The sequence below is a fragment of the Oryzias melastigma genome, linkage group LG11, assembly GCF_002922805.2.
Source record: "Oryzias melastigma strain HK-1 linkage group LG11, ASM292280v2, whole genome shotgun sequence".
NCBI classification, from domain to species: domain Eukaryota; kingdom Metazoa; phylum Chordata; class Actinopteri; order Beloniformes; family Adrianichthyidae; genus Oryzias; species Oryzias melastigma.
The window spans coordinates 12,544,529-12,563,297 of record NC_050522.1 but is presented as its reverse complement, the minus strand read 5'-3'; the positions used below and the strand labels follow the sequence as shown (position 1 = coordinate 12,563,297).

Here is an 18,769-nt window from a genome sequence, read left to right as displayed (position 1 = left end):
TATATAATCTATTGATCTGCCTCAAACATTGACCTGAAATTGTGTTGATCGTTGTGTAACAAAGTTGTTGTTTTGTGAAAGAAGTCAGCTACTTTCAGTTTCACTTGGACTCATGACGAATCTTGACCAGTTCCTGAAAACGTGTTTTTCTAAAAGTACCTTTCCCGCCTCTGACTCCTGGCTTGCCTGCAGAGTATTATTGGATGTCCATCTGACCTCGTTATGCGCGCGCTGCCATGGGCGACCAGCTTGGAGAAGAGGGAGGAGGGTGAGGGATGGGAAAGAGAGAGTTGCATTATGGGACAGAAACCTGACCTCTCCCTTTTTTTTTTCCTTCTTCACTCAGAGGACGCCCACGTGCGCATATGCATACACGTGCACACGCACATACAGACAATCAGTGAGTCCAGCTAGCTTATTGTGCATCAGAGCAACACATCTGCAATCTGTAAAGACAAAACACACAGATGCACACACTGACCATCATTGTTGAACATAAATACAGTGTTGTGTACTCTGATGTGTGTAGCATTTTGTGTGTCTTCCTTTGAAGACATTTGTACCAAAGTTTTGCCATTTTTTTTACTTTAACGCAGGACTTGAACTTGTCTTTTTACCTCATTTTGTCATTTTTGTTGTGAGTCTGCAGAACAATCTGCTTCCATAAAGCTTTGCAATTCATCATTTTGCTTTAGTAAGAATTTCCAAAAAAAATTTCTTGTACTAGAATTCTACTTATCTGTATTTGTTTGACTTTACGGTGTTATTTTTAAAATTCTCTCTCTGCTTTTCATTAATAGTACAGGTGAACTCATAAGTGCTGGTTAGTTTTCAGTTTTTGTGTAATACTTTTTTCTACATATAGATTTTTTTTCGTTTTGGGACTTTTTCTTGCATTTCGGTGTTAAAACAGAACTTTCATTTATTGTAGCAACGTTATCCTTCATTTGATCTTTAGTTACAGTGAGTTTTGAATCCCATTCTGTAATAGTATGTGCACAACTTTGTATATACTTTTGTTGTATTGAGGAGATTGTGAGTAAATCTCTTTCATTGGTTTTCTTTCCTCCTTTTTTTGGCCACGTTTGTCATTATTTATATAGTGTGTACTTTAGCGTGTGCACGTGAACATGTGGATGTATGCCCGTTAACCTATAATTTTGTGTAAATGTGTGTGTTTGTATACAGTACAGGGAAACGCGTCGAGAGCTTACATCTGACATAACTGGTTACCATGCATACAGTGAGACTATTATGGGGTGTTCTTTGTTTTGTCACAATGTGCCCTGGTATGGAACAGGAGGGGGGAGGGGATCAGGGTGTGTGCATGTGTGAGCGTGCATGCAAATGTGTGTGTGTAAAAGAGAGGGGGGGTTCATACAAGTCTGAGAAGATATGGGTGTTTTGATGTGTGTGTACTTGTGTGTACTTGTGTGTGGGCATTTGCAGGGAAAGGGTGCGCACGAGCATTGGATTGGGTGGGGGATGGGTGTGCATGTTTGCACAGACGTGCGAGGATATAATGTGTGCATGATGAAGTGAGGTAGTGCATGTGTTTTTGAGAAGGTAAAAGAAAATGGCGGCTTGTGCGTGCACGCGTGCAGGCCTTTAAGGTGCACTGTAAGCTTAAGTTTTGCTGTGCGGATCATTTTTAATGGTGATTTTCTTCCCTTCATACCTGTAGCTACTTGGCTGTATATTTTTGTCATTTTAACTCATTCTGTTCACTTCATATGAAAACGCAATACAACAAGGGCAAAAAAGTTTACACAATTAAAGGAAAATACGACCCTGGAAAAGGGCAACGAGTTTCCAGATTCAAGTGGCAGGAATAGTACATAGGAATTTTAAATACTTCACCAAATATGTTTTTGTCAGTATATAAGATTGTGCTAAAGGGTGTTTGTTTTTGTTCTTCTTTTAACTAACTTGTTTGTTAAAGAGTAAAAAAGCTATTAATGGAAATAGGATAAATTAAACTCTGAAAGCATTTTTACAGTAGCAAAGCAGTCCCCTTATCATCATACTGCCACCACCATGTCTAACTGTTACACAGATACTTATCTGACATCTAGGGGTGTAATTAAACACTTTGAATTTTCCAGACTTGTGACCATACAGTGTGGTATGATGATTTATTTTTGATGTAAAAGCTGAACTTCATGTAACTAAAATGTGAATGAATTTAATTTATTCTTGTTTGCACACATCTTAAATTTACACTTGATTATCTTGCAAGAAATACTAGAAATCTTAAAAACTTCACCTGCTCTGTTCAGTAGCAGGTATTTTCACACTGGTTGAATTTTTAGCAAAAAATGTTCTGGATCGATTTTAGGTCAGTGAATTGGATCATTCAAAGTGAATCAATATGGATGATCAGCGACCACAAAATGTGATAGGAATTGAATCATTGCTAAAAAAAAATACATTATTATAACCCTTCTTTTATCCTTTCCATTTGACCCCAGGTGTAACAGAGCAGAAGTCTTTTAGGAAGTTCCTCTTTAGACCCATAAATTTACACAAAATTTTACAATTAACTGAATCAGGGGTTGAGTCGGTCTGTATACAGAAGAACTTGGGTCAGTTAATCAGCAGCAAGCGGTTCCGAGAGATTGACCTGACAGATTTTAACACATCCATTTCCAGAGAAAAACAAAAAAAAAAAAACAAGTTTTAAATTAAACAAGTAGGACGCCTTCAAGTCTTCTCAGCATTGGACATCAGAACAACTTCACTCTGCAGTCGAATGTTCAGAGACATTATCAAGAGAAACAAAGACGTGTATGAATGTGAATGCAGGTCTTAAAGCATATGTTTTGGGGTTTTTTATCAAAGTTTATGATTCACAAACTCAAACAATGAGAAAAAAAAATTCTAAGAATAGAACCTGAAAGGCACGGGGAGGGACATGAAATGATTTGGGTCACAAATTAATGAGAAATCTTTCTAATTAATTCAATTATACAAATATGCAAAGTGCATCACATGATTAACATGTCTTAATGTGGTAGACCTTTAATTAGATTGATTTTGTGATACAAACACATTACAACTGTTGCACATTTATAAATGCTTCAATTTATACAGAGGTAAAGCCCTACAACAGGGGTGTCAAACTCAATCCAATCCAAAGCATGCCATAGGTCACGGCCCAAGCAGGATAAACATTTATTGAACACACCAAAACATAAAATAATTACTATGAAGAGAGAAAGGCAGGAATATTATTCCAGAATAAATCAAATTAAACCTTGAATAACTTTCTGTATTTGACTCTCCAGTAAAATATATTTTGTCAAAATTATACAAGTTAGAAATGAGAAATAACATTGGGCAATTAATAACAATAAAATAAAATGATCTGGATAGAATTGCTTTAAATAGAGAAGTTGCCAATATTTTGCCCAGGTTTCATAAAGCTTTTAAAAGTGGAAAAGACTAAATGACTAAATGTATGACATACTCAAAGTTTGACAAGCTTTGTACATTTGTTTTTTGGCTGCACCCCTAGATCGTTTCCCAAATCCGCTCTGCCTTTCTTTTCTGTTTCCATTTACTCTTATTTTGATCTTAAATGTAGGCTACTGACAGACCAATGAATCTGTTGGTGAGTTTAAAGCATGGTCAGAGAATTCATTTTGAGATTCTTAAGTCTGTAACAATTTCACATCAGTCTACAGGACTTCAGGATTTAACAAAACCATAATATACCATCAAATATGTGAACTAAATTCTTTAGCTTTTAACCAAATCCCAACTTTTTTTGGCAGCTAGGTGGACAAATGAGTGGACAAACCAAAACACTCCTTTACCTTGACCTGCATAATCCACTCTGCATGTCTCTGAGGATTGTTGCTGTTGAGAGGGCCCGCCCCACTTAGGGCTTCATCGATCAGAATCAGGTGACGTTAGGGGTTATCCATCCAAGGCATGCAAGTCTATGGTTTTAACACCACCCTACGTAACTGGCTGTTACACCTTATTACTGAAGGATCTTGGACACCTCCCCCCAGGGGTGTTTGTTCAACCAATAGTTGTTCACCCAGAATGTCTTCCCCGAGCTGCCACCTGTCATTCTGTGAAGTGATGAAGTGGCTGAGGCACTCATCCTGAAAACTGACAAAACCAAAGAGGTCATTGTTGACCACAGGAAGAATTGAGCCAGTCCAACACCTCTTTGGGTTAACAATAGGGGTGTCATGGTGGATGGCCATCCTAGTTCCTGGGGATACACATGATCCTATAACAAATGCACCGCAGCAAATTCAAAAACAGCATAAGATAAAGAGAGGCCACCTGTCTTCTCTAAACTCACCACATTCTACAGATCCTGGCATCATGGTGTGGCATGGAGCATGCTCTATCTTAAAGCAAATCTGTCAGCAGAGTTGTAAACTGAAGAACTTGTGCTCAACTGCTGTATCTCAATCGTGATTGTTTACCGTGTTTATACTGTATGGGCTCCTGTCTGTAAGGATGCCTTCCATGTTGCACCATTCATTATTTATTATGTTTCTCTATATTTAAGTGCCTTCTGTTCTGCTGTATATACTGTTGTACAGTATATCATGTATTGATTATCATCTGTACCTCCTATGCTCCTTTGAGTCATATGTTCACTGATGCACAGTTTTCCACCCACTGCTAGAAATGCTTGATATCTGTCATTTATTTGTTGCATCAACTATTCCCGTCATTTGTTTAGCCCCAAAACAAATGTTGCCCCATAAGCATGTGTTGTTTACTGGTTGACCTTTAAGTCTATAATCTCAAGCTAGAAAGTCAGATGTGTGTTTCGTAAGTGTTGCAGATGGACATGCCTACACAGGTACTTGGCTAACTCTGCTACTTTGCATACTATCACAGCCAATGTCAGTTGAGCTGATTCCTCCTAAGACAACTAAAGCTTTGGGACGTTCAGGATGACAAAAACCAAAACATAGACGAGGACATAGTTCACATTTATGCTCTGATGCAAGAGCTTGAGATTCAACATCAAGGACTTGAGAGGCTTTGGAAACTGTAAATAAAAGTGGTTTGATTATCTTTATATCTAAGATAGGGGTCGGCAACCTTTATTATTACAGTTAAAGTGCCATTTGGGCTCGTTTTCTACTGATCAAAACCTAGAAGGAGCCGCATAGTCTTACTAGGTCAACAGGGATGTAAAAACCTATATAGTTTATCATCTATGTGCACCTCAGCCATCAATTTATAAATGTAACTAAACTAAATTTAATAAATGCTTATTAAGTAATCCTTACTTTAAAAAAATGCTATTTTATTTTATTTTTCTTTTTTTTCTGTTCTTTTTTCCCTCTTTGTCCTCAGCAGTCTTACACTGCTGGGTTTTGTTATTTTAGTTTGGGGTTGGACCTTGGTAGTCTTAGTTTGCAGGCTTTGTTTATTTGTTTTCTTTAGGTAGTTTTGGTTAAGCAGCCATTAGCAGGGAACTGCTGACTCCAACGCTCGACATAGCTGGGCCAGCAGTCTCCTCAACTTATTTTAGAATTGGCCAAGGATCCACCATGGAGAGATAAAAGAACTACATGTGGATCTGAAGCCGCAGGTTGCAGACCCCTGACATAGGAGACATACAATAGTTTGTGTCTTAAAAAACTAAATTTAAGACTTGAATTTGTGATCAAATCTTTAAGAGTTTTCATTGATTTGTAACCACAAAAAGAAACCTGTGACGTGATTGGGAGCTGTCACCAAAGATCTGGGACTTATCTTAGGCCTGTAACCCAGTATTTGAGGCTTGACTTGAACTTGCAACAGGTGACTTGTAAGCTTATGGAGAAGAAATGTTGCAACAACAATATTTTATTGTTCATAAAATGTATTTATTAAACTGCGCAATCTGGATTGAATCCATACATAATGCAGGTTTTGTTAGCACTACACCTAAAGATCTTACATGTCCTTCATAAATGAGGCCTCCTGTTGGGAAGCACAGTCCTTACATGACATGTTAGCATGTCCGCTGGTAACTGGATGGCACGATTCCCTGGAAAATAAATAAATAATAAAGCCAGAGTGAGTCACTTCACTTCTGCGCCATTACAGAGCAAATAAGCGAGCTGCATTTTGTGTGTGCTTGTATCTGTGATGATCTGCGAGGCGGTAGGGGCGGAGCACAGAAAGGAACCCCAGCCTGACGAAGGACATCACCGAGGCTCCGAAGCCCGGGTGTCTTGAGTCTTTCTGAGTGGCTGCTGTGAGGAGCGACGTACATTTCTGAGCACTTTACCAACATACGAGACAGGAAGTGATGATGGTGGTAGTGGATGTGTGTGTGCGTGTTAAGGGTGGGGGGGGTGATTATTATAGAACGGCATGCCCAAGCAGTGAAGAAAAGAGGAGGAGGAGGAAGTGGGGGGGCAGGCAGATGCATATTATGGGATGTCTGCGTTGTGAGATGGGGGGAGGGGGCATTATGGTCTGGCCTAGGCCTGTTTTTGTGTGCGGCGACTCCCCCGCACCCCTCCACGCGTGCATCAACAGCCCACCCCGGCGTGCACAGACTGACAGAGATATAATATCTATTCTCATGTAGACGCAAGGCTCCAGAGAGGAGACACAAAGAAGGATTGGCAGCTAAGAATTCATCGGGAACATCTCACCTCCTCCCGAGCTTTGTAGCCAAGCAAGCACCCCCCCACCCCCAATGTAAATGGAGTAATCATTAATATGCAGATTTCCCTTGTTTCACCGTCTTCTGAAAACCCTTCACAACCACCTTTTGTGCCACTACAGCTGATTGTTAGGCTTGTTCAACTACAGTTTATGCAGCATGATATGGGAGCGATTAATCAATGTCAGCATTGATTCAAAACTCCCACACGATGCCTGCAGAACTGTATGTCACTCGTGGATTTCTATCTTTGTTGAGCTGTTAGTGAACACACAACTTCATTAACGAAGCATTTATGGGGTTTTATCTCAGTGACATTTAGTTGGTAAGCTCTGGTCTACTTTATCACATTCAGAGTGCTGAAACGATCATATCTTTTAACTTGGGTACAAATAACATCCAACTAACTGATTGGTTGTTCGAACTAAACTCCTCCATTTCCCCTTACTTAAAATATATATACATATATTTACTTTTCAAGGTCAATGAGTCCTGGATTCATGAGATAAACTAAATTCAACTTTTCTGTCACTAAGGCATACTGTTCATAGTTTCTTATGAACAACCATGGGACTTTATGACATTAAAACTGTGCTTTTCTAACCAAAGTGATGTACGTATCTCATTAAATGCTACTAAATTCTTTTACTTTTTAGCCAGCATCTCCAACTGCATGCAGCTACAACTTGGGTATGTTTTACTCTCAAGAAAAATTAAAGTTCAATTTTATTCACCAAAGACTTTTCTACCTGCCGGGTCCAATTCATCACCTCCTTCTCTTGTTTGTCATCATTTAGGACAAGCCAGTCTGATGTTTGGTCTCTTTGTGTCACACTACGTCATGAGATGCTTTCAGACTGGGATGTCTCGTCCGTACCAGTTTTCTAACACAGTCCGCTTTGTTTGGCAAGTTTGAACGCATACCTAAACTCTGATGCAGATCAAAAATGAACTTTGGTAAACCATGAAACAACGGTCCAGTACGGTTCACTAGCAGAGTAATGTGTAGATGGCAGGTTCAAAAGACCAAGAGTTGAAATTAAGAAAAGAGAAGGGCAAATGCATTTTGAGTAAAAAATAAATATATTAATTAAATAACTACATAGGTTAAAAAATGTTTAATTGGTAAACGTGTAGAATAGAATATACAAATATATCAGAGTTCAACAGTCGAAGGACAAACCGGTTGCCTTTTTTTGTCTTTTTCTTTCTTCTGTGTTTGCTTCCAGCAATACAACCCCCCCGACCCACCGACCCACCGGCTTGTTGTTTCTTCGTGGAGTTTCCATGTTTAGTCTACTCATTGCAAAAGCAAAGTACGAAGGTGTGAAATGTTTCAACCTTCTCTAAGCCCGTCCAGCTGAGTCCACCACAGTTAACTGAACATTTTCTTAAGTAAATATCCTTTGTGACCAACAGTCAAGTTTAAGAAAAATTCCCATGCAACATTTACAAAAATTCTAGTTGCTCTTTTGAAATAATACAACTGTTTCTTAGGACAAAATCTACAAAAAGTTTTTAAAAAATTCTCAAAGCATTGTGTTAACTTTTGATTGTGACAAAACACACTGAAACAGAAGCTCAATACTTAGTTAAAACTATGATGAAAAGCAAGCTAGATCTCATTGTGTGGGCCAAGTTCAATAGTAATTTTATAAAGGTTGAGGGCTGATTAAAATTGCATCGCCCCCTCATTTGTGTGAACACTGGTGCGATATAGTGGAATGTTACAAATTGGTAAAAATACGGAGAGGATTAAAGTTTTAGATGGATTAATTGCCTTTGATTTGTAATTAAGGTTAGACCTGCTAACATTTATCTCATGTGAGCTGACCCAGTTGATCTTTTTGCAGTTCTTCTAGATCGAAGGACAATATTTCCGCTTTATTGTTCCAACCCTGTAAGGCCGGATCAGAAGCAAAGTGTAAATTTTATTTTTGTTTCTGAATCAGATTTATTTTGTCAATAGTGTTTTTGTCACTCACTTTCTGTTTTAATCCAGAAACCACCAGACATCAGAGGAAGTCACGTTTTCTACTTAAGCTTCACAGCATGGCAGCGTGCACTCGAGTCATCTGGGAAACCCGGACAATTCCGATGTGTCAATCTTATTTTGTCGTCTGTCGTCCTCGCTCTGCTCCGTGTCATCTCACAGGCCAGACATGTTGATCGAATCTATTTGCACTTTGTGTGCAGCATATTCACGGTGGGGGCCACAGGTCAGAATAGGTGGTGGGTGTTCAAAGAGTATTAAGGTATGCGTTTTGACTTACATGGTAATCTGACCTCATCTTTAACTGTCCTCCTGCCACCATCCCTCAGCTTATCTCCATGGAAACTAGCAGCACAGCAGCACTATTATGGACTGGAGTCCCCCCCCCCACCTCCCTCCACCCCATCAGTTTTTTTTCCCTTTTGCCTCAGAAATGATATTATTATCATTATGACATAGAGGATTCTAAGAGCGTGGTGGCGGGGTGAGGAGTGGGAGGGGCCTCAAAAGATGTGCACGGCATTTCTATGGCAACTGCCCCCCCTGCAAGCTTTTGATTGGTGATTATGGGATGTTACCCCCCCCACTCACACACACCCGTACCCCTTTTCTTACCCCCCCCCTCCTGCATCCAAATTCACACATGAGCACAGTGTCCAGAGTCAAGAAAAGGAGCGGCGTGGGGGAGGGGGAAGATGCAAAGCGGGAAGCAAAAAAAAAAAAAAAAATGGCAGAAATGGGAAGAAAGGAAAAAAGAGAAGTTGTTGTTTTTAGGATTGGATCTGCATGTGGGAGACGAAGAGAGTGATGAGTTTGAGGACAAAGGAAAAGATGGGTGTGCTGAGTCAGAAAAGACCAGAGGAAGACCTTCAGCTGAAACTGAGGAAGACAGCCTGGAGAGGGTTAAAAGCCGAAGAGTTAGGGCACTGCAACAATATGCTGACATAAATAATTTGAGAGCCAACTCATGGATCCTCTAGAGATTAAAACAGCCTCATAACAGCAGTATTGTTCAGGAAAAATCCACCAGTGTCAGTGTCGGTGCGTTTGTGTGTCTTATTTTGGGAGGGCACTCTGCCTCTGTTTATGAGCAAAATTAAATGTATTTTTGACATACTGAGCCGGATGCCTTTACCACATGAACGGAAACATTTTCAATAACCAATTCAGATTGTTGCACTTAATTCCATTGAGTTTTTCTGGGGGAAAAGGACTACACTAAACATTTCCACTAGAATGACCCCTAAAAGGGTGCGAGAAGCCTATGGACTTGTGTAAGGATTCCAGAAAAATTCAAAATTTCTTCTGGACTGCTTTGCTTTCACACGACAAACCAGAATGTATATTAACTGCTTGGTTGGGGGCAGTTTTTGCTCTAAACAAGCACAGATCAGAGAAAAAAAAGCATTAAAAAGACTAGTCAATCCTTGTTATCTGTTTGTCAATTTTGGTGCCGCTTTTTCTCCTTCTCATGAAGCTACGTTCACACCGGACATTGACAAGAAGAGCGGGAATTCGTCTTTTTTATGTTTTGCTCCTGTTTACTAGAGCATGTCCTCCACCTACAGTTGGAAGTGGCCAAGTACAAAATGTGGAAGCGGTGTAAATATTGGGAATCTTGCCCCAGGCTTTAATTTTCACAGCTCTATTCCGATATATGAAAGACTCGGTGTCATATAATTGTGTCATGAGACAAACCAAAATTATTAATTGCTCCTCCGTGATTAATTAATTTTCAAGTGGTTGAGACTTTCCTGAATTAAAAGGGTCGTTATTCATACATCACAATCAAATTGGAGTTCCTGGTTTCACCTGGCTTAACTTTCAGCATGTGTTCAATGGCCAAAAACGGTCTTTAAAATGTGTGTAGATGCACGAATGTGAGAGTTTCAAACTTGGAAATCCACATGTACGCATAGACTTTTAATTAGTCCATCGAACATACATAGCCTAATACTTAATTTAACACTGAACCTTTTGACAACTTTTTGTGATTTGGGTTGGATGGTCCTCCTGCATCAATACTGAAGCTGGATCTCATCAAAATTCACTTGCAAGCAAACTGGGACTTTTGTTTTCATGCAGACCACAATTCAGGGGTAAATGATGCATAAGATACTGTCTCTGATTCTACTCATGGAAACTCTTAATGCCAAGGATAATACAGTAGAAAACATTTCAAATTATTCCATGGCTACTGTGTTTAATGCAATATTTTATTATTGTTTAATCTTGATTTTATATATATGTATATATATATATATATATTACCAAGTAAAGGGGAAAAGATTGTTGCTCTCACGTCATATCTCAATTAATATTTTTTTAAAAACACTGATAATTATTCCAGATGTGCTGAAATTAGTTAATTTCTTTACTGCTGATTTCCACAGCAATAACACTTTTTCCATTAATTTCCGTATATTTTTATCTATAATGCAGACTTTTACATCAGCATATGATCGTCATGCAATTCCAACTGGAAGATTCCACAATAACTATCTAAAAAAAGTACATTTTATAAAGCAAATTGTATCAAATTGATACAAAAACTGCAATTTTATGCAATTAAATAATAGCTATGTACCTATTGTCTGGTCCATAATTTTAACTTGTAGCACAAATGCTTTATATTAACAACTGTCTGGATTTTTCAAGTTAAAAGTCTGTCTGTGTCTAGTATCCACACAATCTCAGTAGCATAAAAAAAGAAAAAAAGCTTTAATTATTTTTTTTAAGATATTGGTCCTGGGTGGACATGATTTCCCACGAGGAGAAACATCATCCCGGAGCTTCTCTGCCTCTCTAAGCACTTATATTCTCCATGATGCCCCTCAGTCCAAATGTGCTGCAGTCAGTCAATGGTGGGAAAAAGCTGTCTAGGACCCAGACGTTTTTCCCACCATAGACTGCAATGCATTTCCTCGCAGCCTGTTGAGCAAGCCAGCGTGTGTATGTGTGCAGACAGTTTAACTCAGCTGTTGGCTTGCTCTTCTGGGCTCCCTCCTCTGGGTTCTCCAGGAGAATAACAGCCGCAGACTCAAGCTGAAGTCCCAGTCCTGTGACCTCTAGCTGTCGTCTTGGGGGGACGGGGGCAACAATCAACCTCAGGACAAGCTTTTGACTTTCCAGGTTTCTGGGCCTCCATATGGCGGCTGGCCTGCAGTCTGCCCTGGTGCTGACTAATGCTCATGGAGTATGTGGGTTTGTGGGCCCTGGTATGGGGGTGACACTGGGGTCACCGGGAGTCACCCCACAATTTGTGACCCCCTACTGTGCTTTAAAGCTGGTCACTGGTTTTTGCCGGGAGGTGTGTGTCAGGCACGCTCACGTACAGTACAGAGCCTGCGCATACATGCAAACGTGCACACTCAAGTTAAGCAGTCATGTGGCACACGCAGTTGCCATGTGACGCTTTTCCTTTTTTCCCTCCTTTCTGCTATCTCTCTTTTTCGGAGTTATGCTTATTGTGGGATGTCAGTGACTGCGTTCATTACTATTATGGGATGCCGGCCGGGGTGGGAGGGGTGAGCATCTCCATGGAAACCGTGGTTGCTAAGGGAGGGGTGGAGAGGGGTGATGTGCATGGAGGAATGGGGAAGAGACTGAAGGGGGGGGTGTGGGGGGTGAATATTATGGTCTGTACGTAGCAAGGTAACTATGCAGAGTGGGGGAGGGGTGAGTAAAATGTGTGTATATGTATGCGAGTGTGTGTGTGGATATTATGGGATGCCTGCCCCCTGATCTCTTTGTGTGCGCGCGCGAGCGCGGGGTGTGTGGTGTGCGAAGAAGAGAAAGAGGAGACGACGTCGTGCGCACACGCTACCACAAAAAAACACGGACATATATTTAAATTACCTGTGCACCGTTACCTTAAGAAAAGAACCTTCCAAGTATTGACCTATTGGCAAACTGATCCTGGAGTTTCTGTTTTGGGGATCAAGTTGTAAGTACCTTAGTTTTGGGTTTGAAAATTGACTTGGGTCACGGGGAGATGTTGAGGGTAAGGAAGCTGTGGACCGGAGTATTTTCTGCTACATTTCTGCAGTTTGCCTCACATGTGTGAAGCTGCCCGCCGGTTCGGCTCGGCTAATGGTCATGCTAATGCTCTGAAAGTAGCGATAATGTCAAGATGTCAGCGGATCGGGTAGATGTGTGAGAGGCGAGGAGCCGAACATTTGTAAAGATGTCAACTTGATAACCAGATAAAGTTAGATTTGTGAGCCCACGCGGTGATTGTTGAGCCCCTCTGAGGCTCACCGGCTACTGTGTTTTGGAAGCTTTTTGCTCCTAATAACCGACTTCCGTTTTCTTTTGTGTTCTCATTTGTCCTGTTAAGACTTGATTGGCTGCCCCCTCCAAACTACACTGTTGGACCGACTCCAATCTGGGTCCGAACTCTGGCTAATCCACAATCCAATAACTTTATTTAGTTAGCTAAACTGTTAGCTAACTAAAAGAAAGTTTTCTGCTATCCATTATGTCTGGAAGTGAAGATGACAGAGATGATTATGGAGCCCGAGACGACCGCTTAATGCAAGGTAAGATCAGCCTCGCTCGTTAGCCGAAGTGGCTAGCGTTCACGGTGTGTGTGCTAGCCCGAGCAGATGTTTTTGACATTCAGATCAATCATGTTGTGTTAGCATGGCGCTAGCTTCTCGATGCGGCTAACTACCGGGTAGTTAGCTAACCGGCCTTTAAACATTTTCTCATCTGTTCAACACTCTTTAGAAGCGAATAGTTTTACCCCAGTCACATTCAGATGCGTTAACGCTGGTGGTTTCATTGTAGTGGAGTCATGCCGACATACCGGCATGTTTCCCGGGGCCTAACATTAGCCTGCTACCGGTATGTTTTTACGTGTCGATGACAAGATGGAGGCAGCCAGTTAGCTTGAAAGCTGGTGTATGACGTTCAGTAACATCCCCTCCTCATCCTTCGCCAGAAGCGGGGAGTAAAAGTACACATTATAAACTAATTTTAGAATTTATTTCATGTTTATCAAGTCAGTCACATTCTTAAATACACGTACATAGAAAACAGCGTTCTGGCTGAAAACTACGTCGATAAGTGTTAGTTTAATTTGAACCAGCGCGCGCGCCGTACACACTGGAACATTTGAGAACAAATATTCGTTCGAGTCGACAACAAAGACTGCTATTTTCTGTTCCTTAATTATAGTTTAGTTTGAAAATGTGACTAAATCTAAAAGTAAAAAGCGTTTAGTGAACTTGAGCCCTTCAAAATAATGGCCCCTCGGGTTTTTCAAAGCAGTGAGGACCTCATGTGAGCTGGTAGGAGACTATTTAAAAGTACAACAAACAACTAAGGATTTAGCTCGTATTTATTGGTTTATTAATTCATTATGAAATGAATTTGTCAACGTATCTTTGCTACATCCACAGTTTCTGTATTTAGTTGGTTTATTAGCAGAGCTTTTATGGTGAAATCAAAAACACTTGGGGTTTCTGAACTTGTTAAAGGCAGTCATTTAATGTGATTATCTGAATCTGGCTAGTGATGATGAAGGAATTTATTTAGGAAAGTTAAAAAAAAATCACCTACGTTGTTGGGAGTTCAAGGTAATTTAAGTTCACCAAAATATATTTCCAAAGCAGCGATTTAAAAATAAATTCTTCAACTAGACTCTATTGTCAGAAAAAAGAGTCAACTAGACTTAATTTATCTTGTTTTAGGTGAAATGTCTTCTATTGTACGAGATAAACCAAATCTAGTCGACGGGTTTTGTGTTCTGCTTTAATGGAGTTTAATTTGATAAATGAGAATCTGCACAGATATGCCTTGATAAAGTTATTTTTGCAGAGCTTGGATAGCATTGATTTACTAACTGTTTCTTATTGTCTTAACATTTGACAGGGTACTACATCATTTGAACTTCTATGCTATTAAACCCAACGTCAGGTCTATAAAAATTAAGCATTAAGCAATATTTTATGCAAATCTATTATCTGAATTACTAAATAAATAAATAATCTCAGTCTGCTTGAGCCAAATAAAAATCTGCATATTTTTTGTCATTCATGCCCATACCATACAGCTGGAACTCTGTAGCACATCTGATTATTTTTTTTTCATTTTCAATCCCTTTCAGGATTGCATGTAAATAAATCTAAAGTAATTTAAATTATTCCAGGAACTTCTAGGAACGGATCAATTCACTGCCACAACGTTAATGAATTTCCAGCCTAACCCTGTTATGATTTCCTGTTAAAGAAGAGCAAGAAGCAAAAACTGACATTATTTTGCCACAAAATCGTGTAAATTGAAATTCATTTTGATATAGATTTAAAAAATATATAAATTTAGTGATGTCTTGAAAACCATTGTTTATTTATGTGAATGCTTTGGTAAACAAACAAAGGCACATATGATCAACCTGCGTGTGACTGGTGTTTTGTTTCTAGCAGGATGTGCAATGTGTGCTCCCTGGTAGGCATGCTATCCCCAGAGTGAGCTGTTGAGTAATGTTATGACACAGGCAGCAGGTTTGTATGCAGAGAATAAACGTCTCCTTTGACATGGTTTGCAGATGAAGAGGAAGAGGAGATCTCGGAGAATGAGACTCCGAAGGTGAAGAAGAAGAAAAAAGCCAAGAAGAGCAAAGAGAGCAAAAGCAGCAAGAGGCGGTCTCGCAGAGAGGTAAATGTGAGCAAGTGGGTCAAGAGGGTCTGTGGAGATTGGTGTCCTGTTTTCAGTGATTAATTCTTAATACGATAGTATCTTATTAGCATTATGTTGCAATTATTTTTTTTCTTTATGTTTACAATGAGAATATTTTGTACTAGTTACAAGTTTGAGTTGCAGTGAGATGCTTTCCAATCATTTGAAAATATTTTTGCTTTATAACTTTGATCTGCTTTCTTGCACCAGGAGCTGGCCATCAGCTCCCCAGAGCCCATGGACATAGGTGGGATAGAAGATGCAGATGATGGGCCAGGCCAGCGCTCTGAGAGTGAGGGCAGTGACTACACTCCAGGCCGCAAGAAGAAGAAACGAGGCGGCTCCAGTAAAGAGAAGAAGAGGAACAGTGCAGGGGTCGAGCGAAGCTCCAAAAGGAAAGAGCCGGAGCCGGAAGAAGATGAAGATGAGGACGATGACGATTGCTCTGTAAGGAAATACTCAGTGACTTTGAGCAGCTTACATAGATTTCCATTTTGAAACATTTTTTTAATTATTTTTTCCCAATTTCAACAAATCTGAAGTTAAAATATATTTGTCCTTTAATGAAATCTACATTTCAAGTCTGTCTCACACATTAGAGGTGTTTATTGTGGTGAACATGATTCATGAACTGTTCACATGTGCAGAACAAACATCTTTTAGCTATTAAAACAAGTGATTGTATGATTCCAAAAAGGTTCTCTGATGCTAAAAAGCCCGTTTCTGGTCATCGCCGTACGTCACGAGCAGCTCTTGACTGTGCACCTGTAACAGCCTTTGTGTTTGACAAACAGATGTGATATGAGCGATGGTGGAACAAAGAAGTGAGTCGGGTGGACTCGGAGCCTCACAGCCAATAGCGAGGCGTGCAGATAATGACACTTTTTTGCGCGGAGAGGGGGGGTGGGTGGTGGCAGTGTGAGTTCTGTCTGTGCATATGTCTGCGATAGGTTCGTAAGGTGTATATATTTGCTGTTACCATGGCAACCCTCTTAGCAGCCGCAGCACTGCACTGCGCACTTGACCCTTTTCCTTTTGGTTAGATAAACACATTTTGATTCATTGGCAAAGATATGTTCGCTCCATTCTGCCGCTTTACAGAGCCGCATCGTTCAAAGGCTAAAGGAGGAAGTTCTCAACATTTTGTTGTGCCACTTTTGTGGGCTGACAATTTATTTATTTATTTTTTACCTCTTTAAACTTTTTTTCACTGTTGAAATTTGTGCGATCTATTTCTCGGAAAAGATTTGAGCCACGAAATCTGGGATTATTATTATAAAATATTTGATATTTATTTACTTTGTTTGCGTGGACAGACAGGATTATTGCATTTGAATCTTTTCACACAATTGTATCTCTTAAAAATAAACATGGAATAGCATTTGTTGCATCCAGTGAAAAGATTAAAACTTACTATAGAAATGTCTGTCAATTAAAGGTTAAAAATCATCTTAAAGATTGAAAATAGGCTTGCTTCTTAATAAGAAATCAAGCAATTACAGATAATTTTCATTCAGATATTCCAATTATAATTTTCTATTGTTTGCTGCATATTTTGGAGACATTTCATCACTGGATGTTCTTTGGTGGTTAAAATCTGCCTTCTCAGAACAGGAATCATTCGGCCTTTAGCTATGGTGCAATAATTCCACATGATAAATAAAATAATGCATCAAGCCATCCAGCAGGTTGTTCATGTGGAGTTCAGCGATATTAGTTTGCGTTTGTCGTGCACAAATGATGAGAGATTCTCTCCAAGCTTCAGTTAAACTCCACTGTTTGGTTTGGTGCCACAGATTTCTAACAGAAGTCACAGCTCGTCCCACATGTTTGTCACTCGGGCTGTGAGTGAGCATGAAAATCTGTAATCGTGCAGCTAAAGATTGTTTTTGAAAAATAGTGCAATGTGGATTACAGTGTCCATAAATACTGGAATTATGTGTGGAAGCTTATAAACATGTTTGCACACGCTGTTACTCGGGATTTATATTGTTTCATCAGTTTATTATGGTTGATAGAGCAGCATTTCTGATTATTTATCATTTCTATTATATATATATATATGAAGGGAAATTAGTGAATTTAGACTTTTATTAATTAAAAAAGCTTGCTTTTTACATTCTGGACTAATGGTGTGTTGCTCCTGGTAGGAACCAAAATCTTCGTCTCAGTTGTTGGATGATTGGGGGATGGAGGACATCGACCATGTCTTCACCGAGGAGGATTACAGATCCCTGACCAACTACAAAGCTTTCAGCCAGTTCGTCAGGTAGATCTCGTCCTCTGTTACGGTTCTTTTTTCTACTCTGCTTTTGGAGCGTAACTAAAAACTGGTCCCTCCCCGCTCCTGTGTAGACCACTTATTGCAGCCAAAAACCCCAAGATCGCAGTGTCAAAGATGATGATGGTTCTGGGTGCAAAGTGGCGCGAGTTCAGCACCAACAACCCCCTCAGAGGTGCAGCTGCTGCCAACGCGGCGCTGGCTACCGCCAACGTACCCGCTGCTGTGGACACCATGGTGGCAGAGGTCACTCCTGCTGCTGCGGCCCCTCCGGCCCCCGTAGAGCCTCAACCGGCAGCTGCACCTCCACTCCGAAAGGCCAAGACCAAGGAAGGCAAAGGTACGATCTGCAGGCTGGGATGGTGCAAACAGTGATTCTCAAACATCCTCGACCTTTAAAGATCTCAACTGTTCAATGGGCTTATCATATCTTCTGGTTTGCAGGTCCAAATGCCCGCAAGAAATCAAAGCCCGTGCCAAAGCCTCAGGAGAAGAAGAATAATACCAAAACCAAAAAAGTGGCTCCTCTAAAAATCAAGCTGGGAGGCTTTAATAGCAAGAGGAAACGCTCATCGGTACCACAGATTGTTTTCTCATTACTGTAAGCGGTGTTTGTAACCCTCCTGCTAACTCACGGTTGTTTTCCTGCACACACAGAGCGAGGAGGACGAGCCGGACGCCGACAGCGACTTCGAAAACGGTAGCATCAACAGTGTGTCCGTCTCAGAGGGTTCAAACAGCCGCAGCAAGAAGAGGGCCTCCAAGAACAAACCCAAGAAGAAGAAAGGTGCACTTTTTTAATTGTTTCTTTAACTTGATTTAGAAACAGTACAGCCAAAAATGCATAGTCATGAAATGTAGAAAATAAACGATTATTTTAATAGTCGACTGATCACAGATTATTTTTTCCAATTAGTCGACTAACGGTGTCATGCACAAACTTAATGTAAAGCACACATCTTAACCATCATTAGCTTTAAACTAACTAAAAACTAAATATATAGCATAACCCGCGATAATGCTAGTGTGAATGCTGAATGGCACTGAAGATGCTAGTGCTAATACCTGAAGATGCTGAAATGTATAAATAGCTAAAAATGCTCAAGTTCATAGCTGAAAACACTGAAGCTGATAGCCAGCTAAAATATTAGTTGTAGTAGTAGTAGTAGTA

General features: G+C 40.1%; 1 protein-coding gene across 3 annotated transcripts in view; it reads left to right on the top strand.

Annotated features, from left to right (window-relative positions):
• Positions 1–12,270: 12,270 nt before the first annotated feature.
• The window catches only part of chd4a (chromodomain helicase DNA binding protein 4a), a 19,305-nt gene continuing 12,806 nt past the window's right edge, over positions 12,271–18,769 (top strand). For 2 of the 3 annotated variants that reach the window (XM_024295151.2, XM_024295128.2), the window contains exons 1-8: positions 12,331–12,582; positions 12,976–13,177; positions 15,187–15,296; positions 15,528–15,764; positions 17,468–17,586; positions 17,673–17,938; positions 18,043–18,173; positions 18,256–18,385. In XM_024295151.2, the coding sequence (XP_024150919.1) occupies positions 13,117–13,177; positions 15,187–15,296; positions 15,528–15,764; positions 17,468–17,586; positions 17,673–17,938; positions 18,043–18,173; positions 18,256–18,385 (1,054 nt within the window). In that variant the 5' untranslated portion in view covers positions 12,331–12,582; positions 12,976–13,116. Of the gene's footprint in view, positions 12,291–12,330; positions 12,583–12,975; positions 13,178–15,186; positions 15,297–15,527; positions 15,765–17,467; positions 17,587–17,672; positions 17,939–18,042; positions 18,174–18,255; positions 18,386–18,769 lie in introns of those variants that run through there. The other variant, XM_024295137.2, reaches the window with a different exon arrangement.